Genomic DNA, 19,694 nt, shown 5'->3' with positions numbered 1-19,694 from the left:
TCTGTCTCTTTCTCTCTCTATTCAAGGGTGATAAAAGGGAAATGCAGATCTTCATAAAATGTTGTTTCATGGGGTTGTATACATCCCCTTCTGCACGCCTATGATCCAAAATATTGCAGACTATATTGTAAAATACCCTTTTTCCAAAATGATCATGTTTATGGGTTGCACTTGTTTTTGGGAGAAGGCATTTCCCCTACTTTTACTATAAATACCGCTCATCTGATATAGCAGCAGTAGGTCTTTATTTTGTCTTTAGTTATGAAAGAAATATTACTATTACCTGGATGTTGCACCAGATTTTCGTGTACTCTAATAAAGTAATTCTCACAGCCAGCTAAAGTTATAATACCCCAATCCACCCCCTGGATGAACAAACTATAATAAACGAGGTACATATTAACTAGCTAAATTGGCGACAAATTTTCCCTTGTTAATATATACATGTATTCTATATACAATATACATTGCTAAAGTAAACCAGTTTAAAAAAATATAAAAAAGATAAACGGACATTTGAATTTTAGAGTAGCTTCACTACTAATAATGGATATATTATTATTTGGATTTTCATGTTCTCTAATAAGGCTAAATTAACATTTCCCCCTCTACCACATTTATATCCTCCCCTCTTTCTGGATGAACAAACTGACCAATACATGGGTTTCATGTTAGCAAGCTTAATTGACGACAATTTCCCCCTGTCATAATATCCATGAATATTCTACATCCATTATTAAAAATGTGACTATTTCTAAATTATGTTTATTTGGGATTAAGTCGGACAGAAAAACATTGTTTTTAATCATATTATGTAAAACTAGGGGATGCGCCACTAGCATCTAGAAGCTTTTAATGCTTTTAATTCAAAGGGATGGGGAAATTCCTAAAATCATTCCGGGACCAGGTAAAAGCAGTTAGTGAAAGGTTAGTAGAATAAAACCTTCCATCACATTTTCTACCGAATCCAACTTTTGAATAACATAGTTTAAATTAAGCGACACTTTTCAAGTTCGAGAGTATAAACAGGTATTATTTATAAAACAACCTACATTTCTAATTATATGTATACTGCCATGCTAGTCATATATTTGTCAAGATAAAATTCAAAAAAAATTTTATTCTTTATTTTAATTCTTTAAAGATTAAATAGATTGTACTTTTTAAAAGCTCCTCTATAATTTGAAATGTCTATTTGAAAACATAATTTTCTTATAGAATACATTTATAGAATACAGAATACATAGAATCTTTTTACAAAGGAGCAATTAGTATGTTATCTAATAAGTCCTTGGTTTATCAGTAATGCTTTGGCGAAAATTTTGTAAACAAATTATTATAATTGTCTGCTATAATAAATAGATTTTTTTACATCTAATTAAATGTCAGAGGTAAAGTTGAATAGTCAGTATTACTTTTTTGCACTTTAAAAAAAATTATTATTTATATTTTTAATCAAATGCTTTTTTTATGTCAACACTGAAAAAATAGATTCTATTTTTGTTTTTTTTTCCTGTTAAATGAGAAGATGGATGCAAAAAGTCCTTATAAACTGCTATTTATTTTCGATGAACAACATTTTAGAGCTTTGAAATTTTGATTTTAACCCTTTGGAAGTGGTAATCTTTTTATTTTACCCATATTGAACAAAATGAAAAATCGGCTTTTATGGGTTAGTTTTTAAATTTTTTTTTTGATAAGATTAAGTAACAACAATGATTATGTATATACACAAAAGGATTTTTTCTTCAGTTGAAAATAGAAGTAGAAATTAACTAAAAACTGTTTAATTTTCCTCTAAAATTTTCACAGAAAATGGTACCTCCTGCAAAAACGGCTGCATTTTAGATTTTATTGAAAAGTGAAATGAAGTTACCTAACCTAGGGTAATGAAATGCACTATGTCCCAATTCAGGTTCTGACACAAAAGTCAAATCACCTTCGATGGCATTGTGACTAATGGAGATTAATTTAATATTTCGACTTGCAATTTCAATTGTGTCTGACTTGTATTTAAAGCAACATAACTGATATAATTTTTCTTTTAAGATCAATTTAATATTTTAGCCCACCACCCCCTATTCCTTTACTCAAGCGCCCGTAAAGGCCTCTAGAGATGTCTTCAAATGTCTGTGTGTAGATTAAGATTTTCTATACTGCTATGGTTCTTCTTTACAGCTTCTTATAAATCCATGCAAGGTTTAAAACTATTTTCATGGGTTATGATATCCTACTCAACAGCTTTGGAGAAGATTTTTTTGGTATGTAAATAAGATGATATTTTAAGATTCGTTTCCTTCGTCAAATAGCCTAAAACCTTTCCTGTAACATTGCTTAACATTTTCTAAACAAATAATGATTGATATAGCTGTTTAATAGATTGGTTTATCTGTTAACGAGAGCTTAAGGATCGAATGAACAGACATATTTTTCTTTGTATTATAGATATGGTCATGTGACTTTATCACAAACAAATAAGAGAGAGTCTTCATTGCCGCGTTAAAAAACTCAGTTTTTCAATTGCGCCAAGAATTCGTAGCGCTTTGAGTTTATAAGTATTGGAAGCATCAAGATCTAATTATCAAAATATATGATATGATTATTTACATTTCTTCTTTCAAAAAGGTCTATCGGTCGGTGGCTTGATTTTATTTTATTTTTTATGACAATGACTCACTTTGTCCGTTCATTCATTACACATTTTTTTATACTTGATATTTTGCCATTATTGAAGAATAAATTTGAGCTGGCTGCATTTGAGAAGAAAAAAATGATTAACTACTGCCAGTAAAGTATTATTTTCTATGGTACTATTTTTACATTATAATTATTTGCTCTCACTTACAATTTTTAACTAAAAGTTTTACATTTTTTATCGGTAATGAGGAGTCACCCAAATTTGATAAACTGTGTCTATACAACAATGATAATGTGCTTGTAGCTCAGATGATTAAAATCTAGAATATTTCTGTTGTTTTTGTATTTTTTTGAAAATGGAAAAAAAAGAAATTTAAGAGAAATAAGCAAGCGAGAGAAAAAAAGAAAATGAGGCTACGATAAGCTAACATACACTGAATGGACACACAGACAGACTTTTTCTACAGAGTAGCTGCAAAGTGTTCAAAATAGCTTTTTTTACAATAAGACTTGATAGATAATGTTTTCTAAATTATTATTATCAAATCAATCATCATAAAAATTCATGGATACCGGGATAGAACAATGGATATTTAATTAATCCTTCCTCAAATTATTTATGCTAAAAATTCGACTTAGGTTGGGAAGGATAAAAAAATAATTTTACAGCTATTGTCCTTTCTCTCCCTGTTTTATAAACAACAACTCATACATATTTATTACGTATCTAATGTCTAAGTTGTATACAACATACATTTTAAATTATCAGCGATAAAGGTTTTGTTAAATTGTTACATCGTATTATAAAATCTTGTTTTACTTTGGCTTTATTTTAATATTTTTAGGATTATTATTACATTTTATTTAGTCTAGTTATGTAATAGATTTGTTGCAAAAAAATTAGGAGACCTTTTTTTCAAACAGTACAAAATTATTCCCAACAGAAATCACACAAACACATTATTGATGGTAAGACAAAAAAAAGTGTAGGTGCTTATTAGTCCGGGGAATCGTCAACAGTTGATTCCCATTTACTCCAATATTGTTTCTTTGTTACTAGCTTTTAGATGACGGTGGTGGAGGTCAGGAATATAATAGCCTAAAACCACCCTAAGACAAATCTAAAGCTTCCTTAGAGTACATCCAATTCCGACAAGTATTTACCGAAATCGTTGGATTCAGGCAAAAAAAACTTTACTACTTTATATTATTGGATATGAACAGTGAATTATATAGCAAATTCAAAGAGACCAGGAGAAATTTCGGATCTAGAAAAAAAACGAAGTAGGGGGTTTCGTTGTATTTTCACAGTAGCTTTTCTCCTAATCATTAACATTACCTTACCTAAAATTACTTATCAAAGGTAACTAAATACAACGAAACCTGCTACTTCATTTTTTTTCTCCATTATCCGTAATTTCTTATGAAGGATTTAGAATTAAACATTTACATATCACATTAACCCTGAATATTTTAATAAATTTGTTGATATGTGGATAAAAATAGAAAATACTAGTTCTTATTTAACTCTCTTGTAACATAGACGCGTCAAACTTATCATATTTAGTCCTATATTTATTTTTCTCCATGGATGGATAGATGGTCCAACAACGTTTAAATTTACCTACAACTTTTCCTTACCCAAAGAATTCACACATATTAAAAGGGTTAAGATTAATTTATCGTTGCATTTTTATTTGTCATTTTTATCTTCATTTGTAGGACATTTAGTTTGGTCCATTTAATACATGTAATATTGTGATCTGCTTTATTTTATTAACTATCGGATTCGCCCTAAAGGTCACGACTTTTAATTTAAAAATCCTTTGTAGTTTTCTCTTGGGAGGTTTGGTACCCCCTCCCAAAATAGTTCTAAACCTTTCCTTAACCTATGAGAAGCTTCACTGTAAATCAGATAGCCTGACATCCTGTTACTTTGAATGGATCGCATCAGTCTTTAGATTTTGTGATGTCCATGACCTATGTCCATTAGAGGCCTTATTTCTTTCCGTCTTAAAAGCGAAGCTTTTCTATAATTAAGGTCGGTCGGTCCGCCCGTCCGTCTGTACTGGATAGCTTTTTTCATTAATTTAGGCATGCCTGGACTCAAAATTGTCCTATCGATTCCAAATTTTGGATGGTGATTTAAGTGATAGTTAGGTACGTTTTATAAAGCGTAGCAATTCTATAATCGTTACCATACGTCCGTACGTCCATTTCAAACATGTTGATTTTTAAGTTTTAAAACAACAAATTTTTATATGATAAAATCATCCGATTAAACTGATTTTTAGAATACTAATTCCTAGAACAGCAAAGTACAATGTTATAAGCAAAGCATCTTTATATTCAAGTCATAAAAATGTAAGTAGGTCCTTGAACATCCTGTATTTAAGATGTTTTTTTAACAAATTTAATTACAAATTTCTTTCGATTTTTTATACAATATTCTGACATTCTACAAGTGTTAATGTTCGTTTGTCCTACCGTTTCAGAGCTTCGCTTTTATGAATGTTGTCATCCTTGTTTAATTAAGTTTGTTTAGAGCTAAAGAATTTAAAATAAAATGGAGGTTTTACAGTGCAATGGAAAGTTAGGCAAGCTGAGATTGGCAGAGGTATAATTACACATTTAGCAAAATAACAGGATTTGTGTCTGTGTATCTGTCTATGCGTCTGTCTATTTGTGTGTATCGAAGGAACTTACTAAACCGATATATTTCTCTTTTACAGCGAAGCTTCTTATGTGTTTCTCTCTTTCTTTGTCATTTAAGGCAAAAACCTAAATTATATATTCTCATTTTTTTTCTTCTACTTGATTGTATTTTTATGGTCCATGGTCATAAAAAAAAATGCAGTACCTATTAAACATCATTGGGGCAAGATTATCCTTCAATTTCAAGAGAATCCTATGGCATCATACTCCTGAACCACTATGGGATTTGACAGGTTACCAACTCTTTGATTGCACAGCCTTTGTCTGAAAGTCTTAACTGTGCATTGTTATTATTTGCGCCTAATTACGTAACCCCCTACACTCATTACTACTGTCACTTGCCAGACAAAACAGCAGTAGGTACCCTTTTAATGTCTCTAGTATAAGGTGGTGTGGTCTAGCCTCAAACTTGACACACCGAGGCAAGCAAGCAGAGGCGCTATCATTTATGCTAATGCTGGGGGTTAAAAATATGATTTATAAGTTGGAGAAGCCAACCCTGAGAAGTCCTGATGATGTGATTGTTAAAGTAGCCTTTGCTGGCATTTGTGGAACAGATCTTCATATTCTTTCTGTAAGTATTTTTGAAAATTATAACGATAAAGAAAGAAATAGGGCACCGCATATAGGCCCCGCAAGGCTAGGGTCCCCCACAAGGGTTAGAGGTAGAAAAAACTGCCTTTATGTTCAATTCTTATCATAAATAAGTGGAGGGGGTGAGGGGTTCAGTGCTCTTAAGGCACTTCAGGGGGAAAGCACTATAAGCTTCAACATTAACAATTTGTTATATGCGAATAAAAATAGAAATAATGATATGAACAACATGAGAATGATAAAAGAATATATTTGTACCACTACAATTATAATCTGTACTGTAATTGAATATTTGACCAAGGGGGAGTTCTCCCACATCCCTGATGACTGGGTGACCATCAGCCATGAGTTCTCTGGGATAGTGGAGGAGGTGGGAGAGAATGTGAACAATATTCAGGTTGGGGACAGAGTTGGGGTAGATCCTAACAGGTTAGAGTTATCCATATATTTCTTTTTGAGCCGCATTAAGATCATTAAAAAATTTTTTTAAAGAAGTGGCTTGCGGTGGAGGGGTGTTAAATGTTGAAATTATCAACCTTTTTGTCACCCCCTTATGGTTTCACACCCCTCTAGTAAATTGTGGACTCTACATTAAAGTAAAACAATAGAGGGGGAAGAGGTTAAATAACTGTGCGTCACCCCGTGGATGATGTACCGGTTTTCAATTGGGTCTTTGAATATCAGCCAATAGCGTCAAAAAATATTAACACAGCAAAGTCGCTTTGAAATAGCAGAAAGTAATTTGATAGCCGACGAATATGTCCCTATTTTTGTATTTAGGTAGTTGTATGGGTTATACATCTATACTTATACATTCATTGACACAGTACAAAAGCCATCAAAATTTATCTCTTTGTTGTATTTAGACATCTATTTGATTACAATTTTAAAAAAAGGAAGACAATATAGACAAATTAGGTCTCCATTTTTATCAGATGACATTTTTTTGCTGCCTATTCCCTTGAACATGTTTTTAATAATTCAGGGCATGTCTTGCATGCAAATTCTGTAGAAGAGGACAAGTTCAACATTGTCAAAATAAAGGTAAATATTTCATTTATGTTATTTTTTGTTATAATCTTAAATATGTAAATGAAAAAGAAGAACGACCAAGCTTTTTTTGTTGTAAAAATCTCAACGGCAACCTCTAATCCATTTGAGGGAGGTTGACATCACTTAACCCCCTCCCCCCTTGGACGTCCATAAATGAAAACATGTGACTATTACAAAATATACTACAACAAAATTATAATTTTAGTTTTTTCTTTTATTGAACATAATTATCCTTGTTTGAATTGTGTAGGTGCCCGAGATTCCACTGGTGTTTTCCATCACGGAGGAATGGCTTCTCATTGTGTTGTAATAGGTATTCATATAATCTATAAAATGTACAGCGGGCGGTTTCCCTCAAATTGCCCAGTCGAACACAGAAAACCCTATATAAATAATATAAAAATAAGAGGAGGGGTATAGTTTTCCGTGTCTTTATGTTTTACTTCAGGCCAGGTTAGGTTCATTATACTGGCTACAGGGTGGCCCGACCGGATAAAGCATTATGAAAAAAACTACCCCTATGTAGTTTTAAAAAAAAAGATTTATTGTAAGTTTATCATAAAATGCAGCAAAACTGCAGTCTTTGTATATTTAAATCACTTGATATTAAAATTAATTTTTCAGCTGATCAAGTGCATAAGCTTCCAGATGCAGTTACCCTTCAGCAGGGTGCTTTGTGTGAACCACTGTCCTGTCTGCTTCATGGTTGGTCCAGACTCCAGAAATCAGGATGCCTCCAGGCTGATTCCAGGTATAATATTTTTTTCTGTCTGTTGCATGACTGGTCCAGACTTAGAAATCAGGATGACCCCAGCTCATTTTGAGGTATAATATCTATCCTACCAGCTTTTGGTTTATCCAGTTTCCAGAAATCAGGAAGTCTCCAGGCTGATTCCAGGTATAGTATATTTTATATCCACTTCATGTCTAGTCCAACCTTCAGAAATCGGGATGCCTTCAGGCTGCTTTCAGGTATAATATCTATCATACCTGCTTCATGGCAGTTCAAGACTTCAAAAATATGGACGACCTGAGGTATATCCTGTAAATCTGCCTGAACTGGTCAAAATTCAAGTCTATTTCTACCTATTCTATCTGATATACACGATTTTCTAAATCTTTAATATTGAGGCACCTTAGAATTTTTTTCATATTTTGTTTCAAGCCCTCCTATGCCTAATGTACATAAAATCAAAATATTTTAGGATTTTGGTTATTGGAGCTGGAATAATTGGTAACCTGTGGGTCTCCATGCTCCACCATAATGGATACAGGGATGTCACTGTTTCAGAACCTTCACAGGGAAGACGCGACATTTTGGCCAATCTAGGTAGAATAATATATCCCTGACTTTAAAAAAATGTTTATTTTGTATATATAATACTAATCCTATTATATAAAGTAATAAGGTTTTTTATGTCTTATGCTTAAGATTTCATAACAGCTAAACTGATTGAGTTCTTCCTTTCAGGGAAGCTTCATATAGGTACCGGGGTTGTTTCTGGCTGTTTTTTTTTTTTTAATGTATGCCTTGGAATGGTTTTTGGCTATTTTTTGTCCCAATCTTACCTCTTAAAGGACAAAGTCCCTATTTGCTAGGAGCGCAGCCGCTAGTGATAATTTAAAGAAATATATAAGTGAAACATAAATTTCCAAACAACATAAATGGAATACGACTTTTTCAAAGTATTTGACAAAATTTTATTGCACATTGTTATTAAATTATTTATACCATATCCTAAAACATAAAAAAGTTGGATGTGGGAAATCTATCCTGTTTTCTTTTTTCAGGCCACAAAGTCGACTTAAACTAACAAAATATTATGTAAAAATAATAAAATTATTTGTATTTAATTGTAGAGACAGGTTACAAAGTGATGACCCCTGCTGAGGTAGAAGCTGAAGAAACAGGAAAAGATGCCGAACTTGACGGGTTTGATGTCGTCATTGAATGCTCTGGCTTTCCCCCTGCTATTGAAAAGGTTACGAATTTCAAAAAAAAAATCCCGAATAATTACATTATTTTATAATAGCCTCTTTGTCCAGAATAGTAAAAGCTCTTTAAAAGTTGTCATAATTGGTCCATAGTTTTTAGTAAAGCTCTTTTATTAAGGATTTGAGCAATTTTACTTTATTTTTGTATGCTCACCATGACATAATAATTAATAATAACATAATTATTTTAGTCTGTAGAATGGACAGGCAGGGGTGCTGCTCTAGTTATATTTGTATGCTCACCATGACATAATAATTAATAATAACATAATTATTTTAGTCTGTAGAATGGACAGGCAGTGGTGCTGCTCTAGTTATATTTGCATGCTTACCATGACATAATAATTAATACTAACATAATTATTTTAGTCTGTAGAATGGACAGGCAGGGGTGCTGCTCTAGTTATATTTGTATGCTCACCATGACATAATAATTAATAATAACATAATTATTTTAGTCTGTAGAATGGACAGGCAGTGGTGCTGCTCTAGTTATATTTGCATGCTTACCATGACATAATAATTAATACTAACATAATTATTTTAGTCTGTAGAATGGACAGGCAGGGGTGCTGCTCTAGTTATTTTTGGATGCTCACCAAGAGACAAGCCAATCAAACTTTGCCCTGAGGAGGTGTATAGGTATAACTTGTTTAAAAACAACACATACTAGAGCAAAAACTTGACTAAAGTAGACGGAAAGGTGACGCCTATTAAAGTATTCTAATATTGTGTTTCATTAGTGATGATTTCATAATATTTTTTTACTATGCTAGAGAGTACTGCAAAAAAAGGCTTAGGAAGTAAATATATAGTAAAAAGGATCCGATGGAGATTTCTCTCAAATTACCTAGTCGAGCACAGAACTCCCTTATTTTGATATAAATTTAAATGATATGGGGGAGGGGGGTTAATTTTTCGTGTTTTAATGTTTTACGTTAAGTTAGGTTAGGCTATATAAGGCACATGGTAGCCCCAGGTGTTAGGGAATCGCAGGTGTTAGCTCTGCACAGAAAGGCAACCCACATAAAGAAGAAAAATAAATCCCCCCTAGTTTAATTTTTTTCTCAAAAATAGGTGATATTTTTCAGCACTCTCTTAAATATCATGACTTTCCATCAATAAACCAACTAATGATTTTTGTTAAAATTAAACAATACAACACCCTGTATTGTAATTTTAAAAAATGTCGAAATAAACTGTGATGATCACTCTATGTAATAATTGTTTTAGAAAGGAACTGATGGTTATTGGATGTCTGATTAATCCATTCACATATTCTAAATCTTTGAAGTAAGTACACTGTACAATTTATAATAATAGATACAAGAATGATTAAGTCATATTATGCGCAGCTTTTGCAGAAATATGCCATACATATGTGGTAAGCCGAACGTTTCAGCTCACGGGTTGCGAGTTCGAGTCCAACGAGCCTTAGCCTTGAATTATTCTACCAAAAACAAACTAGCAGGATTTAGTCATACAGAAATTATATATTTAACTGAATAATATTTACAATGAATGTTTACTATATATATACAACAGATTATAACAATGGTTAGGTTTGAAGGGGGTGTGGGACACAAGGGCTTAGCCCACGGCGGTAGACAGGCTGCGGGGGCAGCTGTGGTAAAAGGGGAGGCAGCGCCTCCCGGTTGTATAATTGCGTGAGGGGCGCGTGATAGCTGCGTGTTCGTGCCCCTCCCCATATTTAGGCAGGCCAGTTTGACCGCTGGATAGCAGGGTCACCGTCGGTCATGAGGTAAATGGTGATATAATGGGATTAGTGCAGAGGGCTTGTTATGATAAGTCACTGCGTAGCAATTCTGTAAACTGCCCGTCCGTCTGGTTGCCGTATTACCACAACCTCCCCTTCAAGGGTTGCGGGGCTCTCGAGCCACCAGGCCTTGAACCTGGGGATACGGCAACCTATGTCTGCGCAGGACAGCCTCTTCCTGGGGCACAGCTCGGTGGAGGACAGCTCTGGCTATACAGGCTCCGCGGGACACTCGCTGCTCTGTCTGGCTGTGGTTGGATATCAGCATTGTCAACTCCCGGTTGGCTTCCAGCCGTGGGTTAGCGACGGCCAAGCCCCGTCGTTGGAAATTTTGCCTCGTCTGCAGAACTAACTCTGTCTCGGCGGGTAGCTGGACACGGAGGCCTAGGCTAACTCTGGAGGCTCCCAAGGGGGGAATAACGATGGATGAAGGCGCATAAAATTCCATGGGGGCGCCTGCCTGGTCCAGGTTACTTGGCCTCCTAGCTCCCACTCGGATGGGGACGGCTGTCATCAACAGGGGGCACATTGCTTCAGCTTTGTCCTCTGGGGCCGCCTCTTCCATCGCAGTGGCCGCCTCTCCTCCTACAGGCTCGCTGCTGGCCGGCAGGTTCTCCATGTCAGTATCAGGGTTCCAGATGGCATCTCTAGGTGGCTCTGGAGCTGGCGGCGGCGGCGGTGGTTCGTTGGGTTGATGCTGCAGGTTCTCTTCTACCGGGTCACAATCCTGGCCGCTAGGCTGTGGGGCGGCGGCGGCTGGCTGGTACACTGGGAACTGTCCTGGGTCACTAGCTGGCGGCGTCGCAGCTCCGGCAGGCAGCTCGGTGGCATCCTCGTCGCCATCCAGATCGCCTTGAATGTCTGTTGGAATCTGATGGGCAGTTACATCTCCAGTGTATTTGCGCAGTCGGCCTACATGCGCGGTGACTTCCGAGATCCTGGCTGTTGGAGAGGCAGGTTTGATGACATAATGGACGTCTGTGGCTTGTCGCACTATTTTCCAAGGGCCAGTCCATCTCTTGGTAATCTTGGCTGCCTTCCCTGGCACCAGGCGGGGGGCCAGATACCAGACCAGGTCTCCAACCTCGTACTTGGCCGTGCCTTCGTAGGCGGCCGCGCTCCTCCGGATGGTTCCCTCCTCTCGCTGCTGGATGGCGTCGTACACGGCATGGTAGCGTTGCAGGAGAGCTTGGACGTTGGCTGGAACCGAGGCATACTCTGTGTCTGGCAGCCGGAGCACCATGTCCACCGGAAGTTTGGCCTCTCTCCCAAAGTAGGCCAGGAACGGGGTCACGCCCGTGGATCTGCAGGCCTTGGTGTTGTAGGCGAAGGCAATGGCAGGCAAGTGTGGCTCCCAGTTGTTGTCGTCTCTGTCTAGGAACAGATGCATGCCTGTGTTGAGCGTCCGATGGAACCTCTCCACTCGGTTGGACTGCGGGTTGTAGGGCGGTGGATGTGTCAGGCCAATCTCAAGCTTGGAGGCCAGCTCCTTGAATACCTGGCCGGTAAACTCCATCCCATTGTCGGAGTGGATCTTCAGGGGGCATCCGAACGTGGCCAGGTGGCGGTGCAGAAGGGCTTCAGCCACCGTGAGAGTGCGCTTGTTGGGGATGGCGTAGAGGCTGACAAACCGGCTGAACCCATCCTGACAGGTGAGGATATAGCGGTTTCCCGCTGGGGTCTCTGGCAGCGGCCCCACCAGGTCAATAAACAGGACTTGTTGTGGATACCCCTGGCGGGAGGGCACATGTATCCCTAACTTCAACCTTTCCTTGGTAACCTTCTGTACACACTCAGGGCAAGTCTGAACCATCAGGCGGACGTCACGGGACAGGTTGGGCCACCAGAAATGCATGGCAACGCGGGCAATAGTAGCGTCCATTCCAAAGTGCCCAGCCATGGGGGTCCCATGGGCTAAAAAGAACGCGTCCTGCTGGAGGGCCGAAGGCAGCAGGTATCTTGTTCTTTCTCCTGTCAGGGTCTGGTCAATGGTGGTGAGGCAGCCATGCTTGTCAAGTCCCAGGGCTGCGAAGCGGCTGGCGTACTGCTGCTCGTCTCGTTCCTTGCCGCGCAGCTCAGCCTTAGTTGGGGCTTTGCCATCGGCCACCCACTGGCGGACACGGAGCAGGAGAGGGTCCTGTGTCTGTGCTTCTAACACTCTAGCCGGGTCCAGTCGTGCGGCAGAGGGCCGGCCAGCTGCGGACTCCCCTAGCTGGCAGAGGGTGTGGATGTACTCGGCTTGCTCTGCTAATTCTTCAGCGGTAGCTGTCGGCATGTTGTCGTCCTCCCGGCGGCTGAGGGCGTCGGCGTTGGTGTTCTGGGTGCCAGGACGGTGGCAGACCGTGAAATCTAGGGCCGCTAGCTCCTCCTGCCAGCGAGCCACCATCCCTGTGGATGTGTTCAGCGACTTCATCTGTAGCAAGGCTGAGGAATCAGTGTTGATCTGGAAGCTGCGGTAGGACAAGATGCCGTGAAATTTCCGAATTCCATACATAATGGCGGCCATCTCTCCCTTCCAGGACGGGTAGCGAGTCTCGGGGTCGGTTGTCTTGCGCCCCACGGCGGCAATCAGCCTCTCCTTGCCGTCCTGGTATTGACTAAGGATGGCAGAGATGGCGCGGCTGCTGAAGTCTGTGGTGAGCTGGAACACCGCCGGCAAGTCAAACCTAGGCGGCGCTCGGATGGGGGCTTGGCGGAACTTGTCCTTGAGCTGTAGCAGCTGGGCTTCCATCTCAGGCGTCCAGGTCAGTGTCTTGGCCGTTTTCTGCCGATTCATCTCGTAGGTGAGGTCGGCATACTCTGGGATGAACAGGCGGTAGTATCCAAAGAACCCCAGGAGTGCCAGCAAATCCTTGGGGGTGCTGGGGGCCGGCCAGTCCAGGATACGGTCAATATAATCCTCTTGCATGGCTATCCCCTCACGGCTGAGGGTGTGGCCCAGATAATCCACCTTGGCTCGAAACAGCTTGGTCTTGGCTGGCTTGAGGCGGATCCCTCCCCTGCGGTGGGCTTCCAAGACTTCCCGGAGCCTAGCCAGGTGGGCCCAGGTATCCTGGTGGAAGGTCAGGACGTCATCAAGATATGACTGGAGGTTGGCCGTGCCTAATGGGTTTAGGACCCCTGCAATAAATCTGGAGTAGACAGATGGTGCCGTAGCAAGGCCAAAGGGCATCCTTTTCCATTGGTACAAGCCCCTGGGGGTGGTGAAGGCGGTGCAAGGCCGGCTGTCCTCGGACACACGGATGGTGTAGTACGCGGCCACCGCGTCTAAGGCACTGTAGACGCGGTGTCCTCCCGCTCGTTCTACCAGGTGCTGGATCCTGGGCAAAGGGTAGCTATCCAGTTCCAGGCACTTGTTGAGGGCTCTGTAGTCGACGGCCCAGCGGGTGCTCCCGTCCTTCTTCTTGATGGGCACCAGGGGGCTACTCCAGGCGGAGTCTGAAGGCTCTATGACTCCCTCTTGTAGCCAGGTGTCCAGTTGCTTCTCCAGCTCAGCCTCCTGCCGCGGGTTCAGATCCCTAAATCTCTGGCGGATCGGCTGGGTCCCTGGTTTGAGGAGCAGCTGCAACTCTACTACGTCAGTGCAGCCGGGGGTAGAGTTGGAGAAGACGTCCCTGTACTCTGATAACATGGTCCAGACCTCCTTCTTGAGCAGGGGGTCCTTGCGCAGGAACTCATTCTCCTCCATCTCAAGGGCCTCCCACAGCTCCTGCATATCTGGGGGCTCAACAGGCTCTTGGAACGAATGGATACGAGGGGGAGGCTTATCAGAAACCTCCAAAATGTCAGGTTTGACCAGCTCCCCAGCCACGGGGAGGCCAGCGTCCAGCAGGAGGGGCGTCTCCCCTTCATTTACCACCAGCACTCGAAACACGCTGGCGGAGCCAGGCCTGTGGGCATACAGGCCTTCTGGGATGACAAGATCCTCCCCAAACCTCTGTTCTGGGGCAGCTAGTTGGATGGCATCCTTAGTACGGTGCCCCACTAATTCCACAGGGACAGCCATGACGCCGCGGCCAGGCAAGACCACCCGCTTGGCCGTACGGAGTTGGGGTGGTTGGCCATCAGTTGGAGTGACAGCGCTTAGCCTGTACGTGGCTGGCGCGGGGTCAGCTTCGGCTCCGGGACCCACCGGCCGCGACTTGACGGGCTCGGCCTCGGGAGGGGCTGACGTGTCGGAGCCAGGCGTGGCTCCGAGGGCGTCCGGCCACGATTTGACGGGCTCGGCGCTGGGAGAGGCCGGGGCGCTGGGACCAGCCTGGGCTCCGTGGGCGTCCGGCCGCAACTTGACGGGCTCGGCGCTAGGAGAGGCTGAGGCAGCGGAGCCATGCGTGGCTCTGGCTCCGGAGGCGGCCGGCCACGACTTGACGGGCACGGCGCCGGGAGAGGCTGATTCCTGGGAGTTGAGCGTGGCTCCGGGTGCATCAGACCGCGACTTGACGGGTCTGGACTCGGACTCGGCCGGCTGAATGGCTGGGGGTCCCAGGTAGAGGGGGCCAGGTGGACACGGCTGGCCGTTGATGAAGGTGTCGGCGGAGAAGATCGGCTCTGGAGGGCTGGCAATCTCAGGAAACGTCGTTGGCAGGTTCTCCAGCGGCACCTTGGGCACTGGGGGCAACCCCATGGCTAGCAGGTTGGTCCCCCTATGGGCGTTTAGCGCAGTATCCACCCAGTGCGTGCCTTTCTCAACCACACGCGGCTGCTCTGGCAGTGGGCCTGGCAGAGGCCCCTCGTAACTCAACTCTCTCTCGGCTGTCTCCCGGTCGATGGGGACACCACGGAGTGGGATGAACTCCCCACGCACCCACAAGCAGGGGGGTTGCATGTCGAAACAGAGCCTAGTTCCGAACTCCTTGAGAAAATACCCTCCTAGGTTCAGAGGGTGTGAGAGATTCCGTACCACAGTCACGTGGTACAGATGGAGTATAAGGGTGTGTGAAACTGCCATATATAATTCTTTTAACTTTCCTATTACCTGGAGGGGCTGGCCTTCCTCGTTAGCAGTCAGGATTTGGGTGTTGTCTGGAACCAACATGCGTTGCACGCCCATTGCGTGCATGAGGTGTTCAGAAATTACAGCAGACCCTGGTACACGGTTGCCAGAATCGACCATGGCATCAACCTGTACGTGCTGGGCAGGGTCAGGAGTGGGAAACCTCACCCTGATATGGCAGGGGAAGTGGAGGTCCTGCCCTTGAGACAAGGGGGCCTCCCGTTCGGCTGGGGTTGGCAGAAACTTCGGTGGTGGCCAAACCGCAGCTATGGTAGTATCGCTTACCATGGTGGCTTAGACTGTAGCTTCGAATCACTAGAGCTTATCAATTATCACTGGGTCAACAATTTTATATTTCTTTTTATCACTTGGTTGACATTTATACACACTTATGTGTTGTTATCACTAGGAGCTCTAGGTGTGATTCTGGAAGTACTGGCAGCAGGGAATGTCCGTCCTGCAAGGTTCAGAGGGATGGCGGCGGCAGGGAATGTCCCGTCCTGCAGCGCCGCTGGTTCGAATCCCGAAAGATGGCGGCAGGGAATGGCCCGTCCTGCAGCGCCTCGGGTTCAAATCCTGGGAGACAGCGGCAGGGAATGTCCCGTCCTGCCGTGCCTGTGGCTCAAATTCTGCTATCCGTCGCAGTGGTAGGCCTTACTTGTGTGCTGAAGCTTCGCAGCCACACATTGCCTTCTCAGGGAGACCAGCACCCAGCTGTCCGTCTCGTAGGTTTGGCCTGGGTGTCCTGGGGCTTGTCCCAGCTACACTTGCCAATTTAGACTCAGTTTTGTAGCCGTTTGAGCTAAATTATCCGATTACCGTGGCTGCGCACCTAGCGCTACTCCTACACGGTACGGAAAAAGCGCCGTAACTGGTGCTTCTAGCAGGCTAAATCTGCTTGCTGTAGGCCAAAGGCCCACACATTGCGTTCAAAATGATGGAAATTCGACCTAAAAAGGCCGTCTCACGGGTCAGTTGGCTTCTCAGTTGGCGGCTGACTGTCCCCTTACTTGCCAAAGGGTCCAATCAGAGGTAGAATAGGCTAATTTCTGTAAGGCTCGATTGAAACACGCTGACACCAAGATGTGGTAAGCCAAACGTTTCAGCTCACGGGTTGCGAGTTCGAGTCCAACGAGCCTTAGCCTTGAATTATTCTACCAAAAACAAACTAGCAGGATTTAGTCATACAGAAATTATATATTTAACTGAATAATATTTACAATGAATGTTTACTATATATATACAACAGATTATAACAATGGTTAGGTTTGAAGGGGGTGTGGGACACAAGGGCTTAGCCCACGGCGGTAGACAGGCTGCGGGGGCAGCTGTGGTAAAAGGGGAGGCAGCGCCTCCCGGTTGTATAATTGCGTGAGGGGCGCGTGATAGCTGCGTGTTCGTGCCCCTCCCCATATTTAGGCAGGCCAGTTTGACCGCTGGATAGCGGGGTCACCGTCGGTCATGAGGTAAATGGTGATATAATGGGATTAGTGCAGAGGGCTTGTTATGATAAGTCACTGCGTAGCAATTCTGTAAACTGCCCGTCCGTCTGGTTGCCGTATTACCACACATACATTTAACGCGTTTTTTAAAACACAAATGCAACTATTTGATAGGGAAAAAAATCACCGAATTTTAGCAAATATGATCATTTATGTAACATTTATATAAAATATTGCATTATTTAGTAGATACTGATAGTTAAATCTATTTAGAATTCAAATTCTGACTGATTTTTAGACTTGCTGAATCTATGGGAGACAGATATTTGTCATATGAGAAGCTTGGTGTTCAAGTCTTCAAATTGAAGGTAATAAACAAATTTAATGGAGAAGCATGAACAAATAAACAGTGAAGATGCTCATTGCAAGATGAATCTTTATTACATATCCACATAGCTGTTAGAGAGAAAGACAAATGTACCGACAGTTGAAACATTAGAGTATGCTCCCCTCGCGTAGATCTTTCGCTTGTTATGTAGTATGTCGGGAAGTTGATAGGTTTCAATTTTGGCCTAACACCGCGTCATAACGCAAGACGTTAAACATGGTTCATACTACTGCCATGTCAGGTGTGCGACGTAAATAGTTAGTGTATGGGAGTGCCTCGCCTCCCAAAAGGCACATCTTATTACCATGCACAATCAGAACTTTAACACAAAGGTCTAGCATTTAAAAAGATTGTTTTTTTTTGCATTACATTTGGCCAAATAATAATGCATTCAGAGATATACAAAAAAAATGAGATCCCGTTGTGTATCCCGTCCTAATAATAACACTTGGAAGAAAAACATTCATACTTAATTTTGTTACAGGACTATGAGCAGGCTCTAACAGAACTCAGATCTGGAAAAATATCCAAAGCTGTTTTCAATCTTAACAATGATCTTTACTTCAGCTAAAATTTTATAAATAATCTGATAAATTGTTTGGAAATTATAATTTTGTTGAAAAATTAGGAAATAAATAACTTGAACTATTTGTATTTTTTCTTATATAATGATTACAATAATGGTGAATGAAATTAAAATTTTACGAAAGAAATGATATAAAAAAAATCACTTTATTTTGGTTGATTATGTTTTTCTGTCCGCCCCTTTTGATCTCGTCAAGTTAAATTAAGAAACCACAAAAACGTATAATTAAATTATTGGGAATAAATTGTAAAAGCCTTTTATTTCATTTTCAACTTTAAATTAACGTAAAATGAATGTAATTGCTTAATCATGTTCCTATAGATATGTATCCTTGTCGAGGAAGACAGTATAAACCAAAACTGTTTCCGAGATCTTTTGCTACAAAGCAAAATAACATCTACTCCCCATGGAGAAACAAAGCAGTTTACAAATAGTAAGTTTATTAAACTATACTATGAAAACGAATGGCCTGAAACAAAAAATAAAAATTAATAATTTTAATTTTTGATTTTGTGCATATAAATTATACGAGGTTTGGTGATTCATATTAAACAAAGGATTGTAGGTATTAAAAAACATATCTTAACAATCAAAATAAACATATTAAAACAGAATAGAAATAAATGGTTTACGGATCAAATCATCATAAAAACATATTACTTTATTCGCATATAAGTTTAATTTAAAAATAATCAGTCTTTCTCTTAAAAATAAAGAAAAATTAAATACATTTTTGCTTGGTGAAATAAATAACTTTAGCACTCTCATACGCAGTTTTCTACAAATAAAAAATTACCTAGTCTATTCTCTCATCAAGCAGGGAGATCATGGATGTAAAATTTAGCAATGGCAGACCATACAATCATACAAAACATTATTTTTCATTGTCTCACATCTAAACCGTGCTACCAAAACAAACAAAAGGAACGCTTGTATTTACAACGCGCGCGTCCCTAGGGTATGCGGCTTATATTTTCAACATATAGCCAGCACAAATGTCGACATTTTGTTCATTGGGCTACTTGGAAATGAGATGCTCAATAAACAAACACATTGGGCTGACTACAATAGTAATGGACAACGAACCTTTCATCTGCTTAACCCTGCCATCCTCAGTGACCAAGACATGGACAACCTCGTTTACAACATTGATAAACTCATCACACAGATAAATTATCACTTCAAAGGTCGTATTTTCTTGGTTGGTGCATTCCCTAGACACCTACAGGCCTGCTGCGGCCTGCAAGCACACGCCATCTTGGACAAGTTTAACCAGTTCATATCCATGGTAGGTTACACAAAATTATTCAACACATACCTACAACACTGCTTAGAGCTCCCGGAAGGTACAGAATTTTTAGACTTCCAGAGCATAATTGGCTACAACACTTTCAGCAGCAGATCTCTTGTCGACGGCATCCACCTGACAAACAAGCTAAATAAATCCTGTGCCAATTTTTTCGTGGGAGCCCTGCAAAGAAAACCGCGAGCCAGAAAAGAGAGAGCCAAAGCTG

At 41.3% G+C, this 19,694-nt stretch overlaps 1 protein-coding gene across 1 annotated transcript; it reads left to right on the top strand.

The window, feature by feature from the left end:
• Positions 1-4,152: 4,152 nt before the first annotated feature.
• LOC145315720 (uncharacterized) lies at positions 4,153-18,244 on the top strand. Its single transcript, XM_080155757.1, has 12 exons — positions 4,153-5,254; positions 5,837-5,926; positions 6,248-6,375; positions 6,932-6,990; positions 7,250-7,312; positions 7,624-7,750; positions 8,205-8,329; positions 8,860-8,981; positions 9,542-9,636; positions 10,228-10,287; positions 17,505-17,574; positions 18,079-18,244. Exons 1-12 carry the CDS (start codon positions 5,204-5,206, stop codon positions 18,163-18,165), a joined length of 1,077 nt encoding a protein of 358 aa, XP_080011883.1. The 5' UTR covers positions 4,153-5,203; the 3' UTR covers positions 18,166-18,244.
• Positions 18,245-19,694: the final 1,450 nt, after the last annotated feature.

This window comes from Acartia tonsa, chromosome 1 (genome assembly GCF_053477335.1).
Source record: "Acartia tonsa isolate MP-2025a chromosome 1, ASM5347733v1, whole genome shotgun sequence".
Lineage (NCBI taxonomy): Eukaryota > Metazoa > Arthropoda > Copepoda > Calanoida > Acartiidae > Acartia > Acartia tonsa.
The sequence above is the reverse complement of the archived record's forward strand: the minus strand, read 5'-3'. Positions and strand labels throughout refer to the sequence as shown.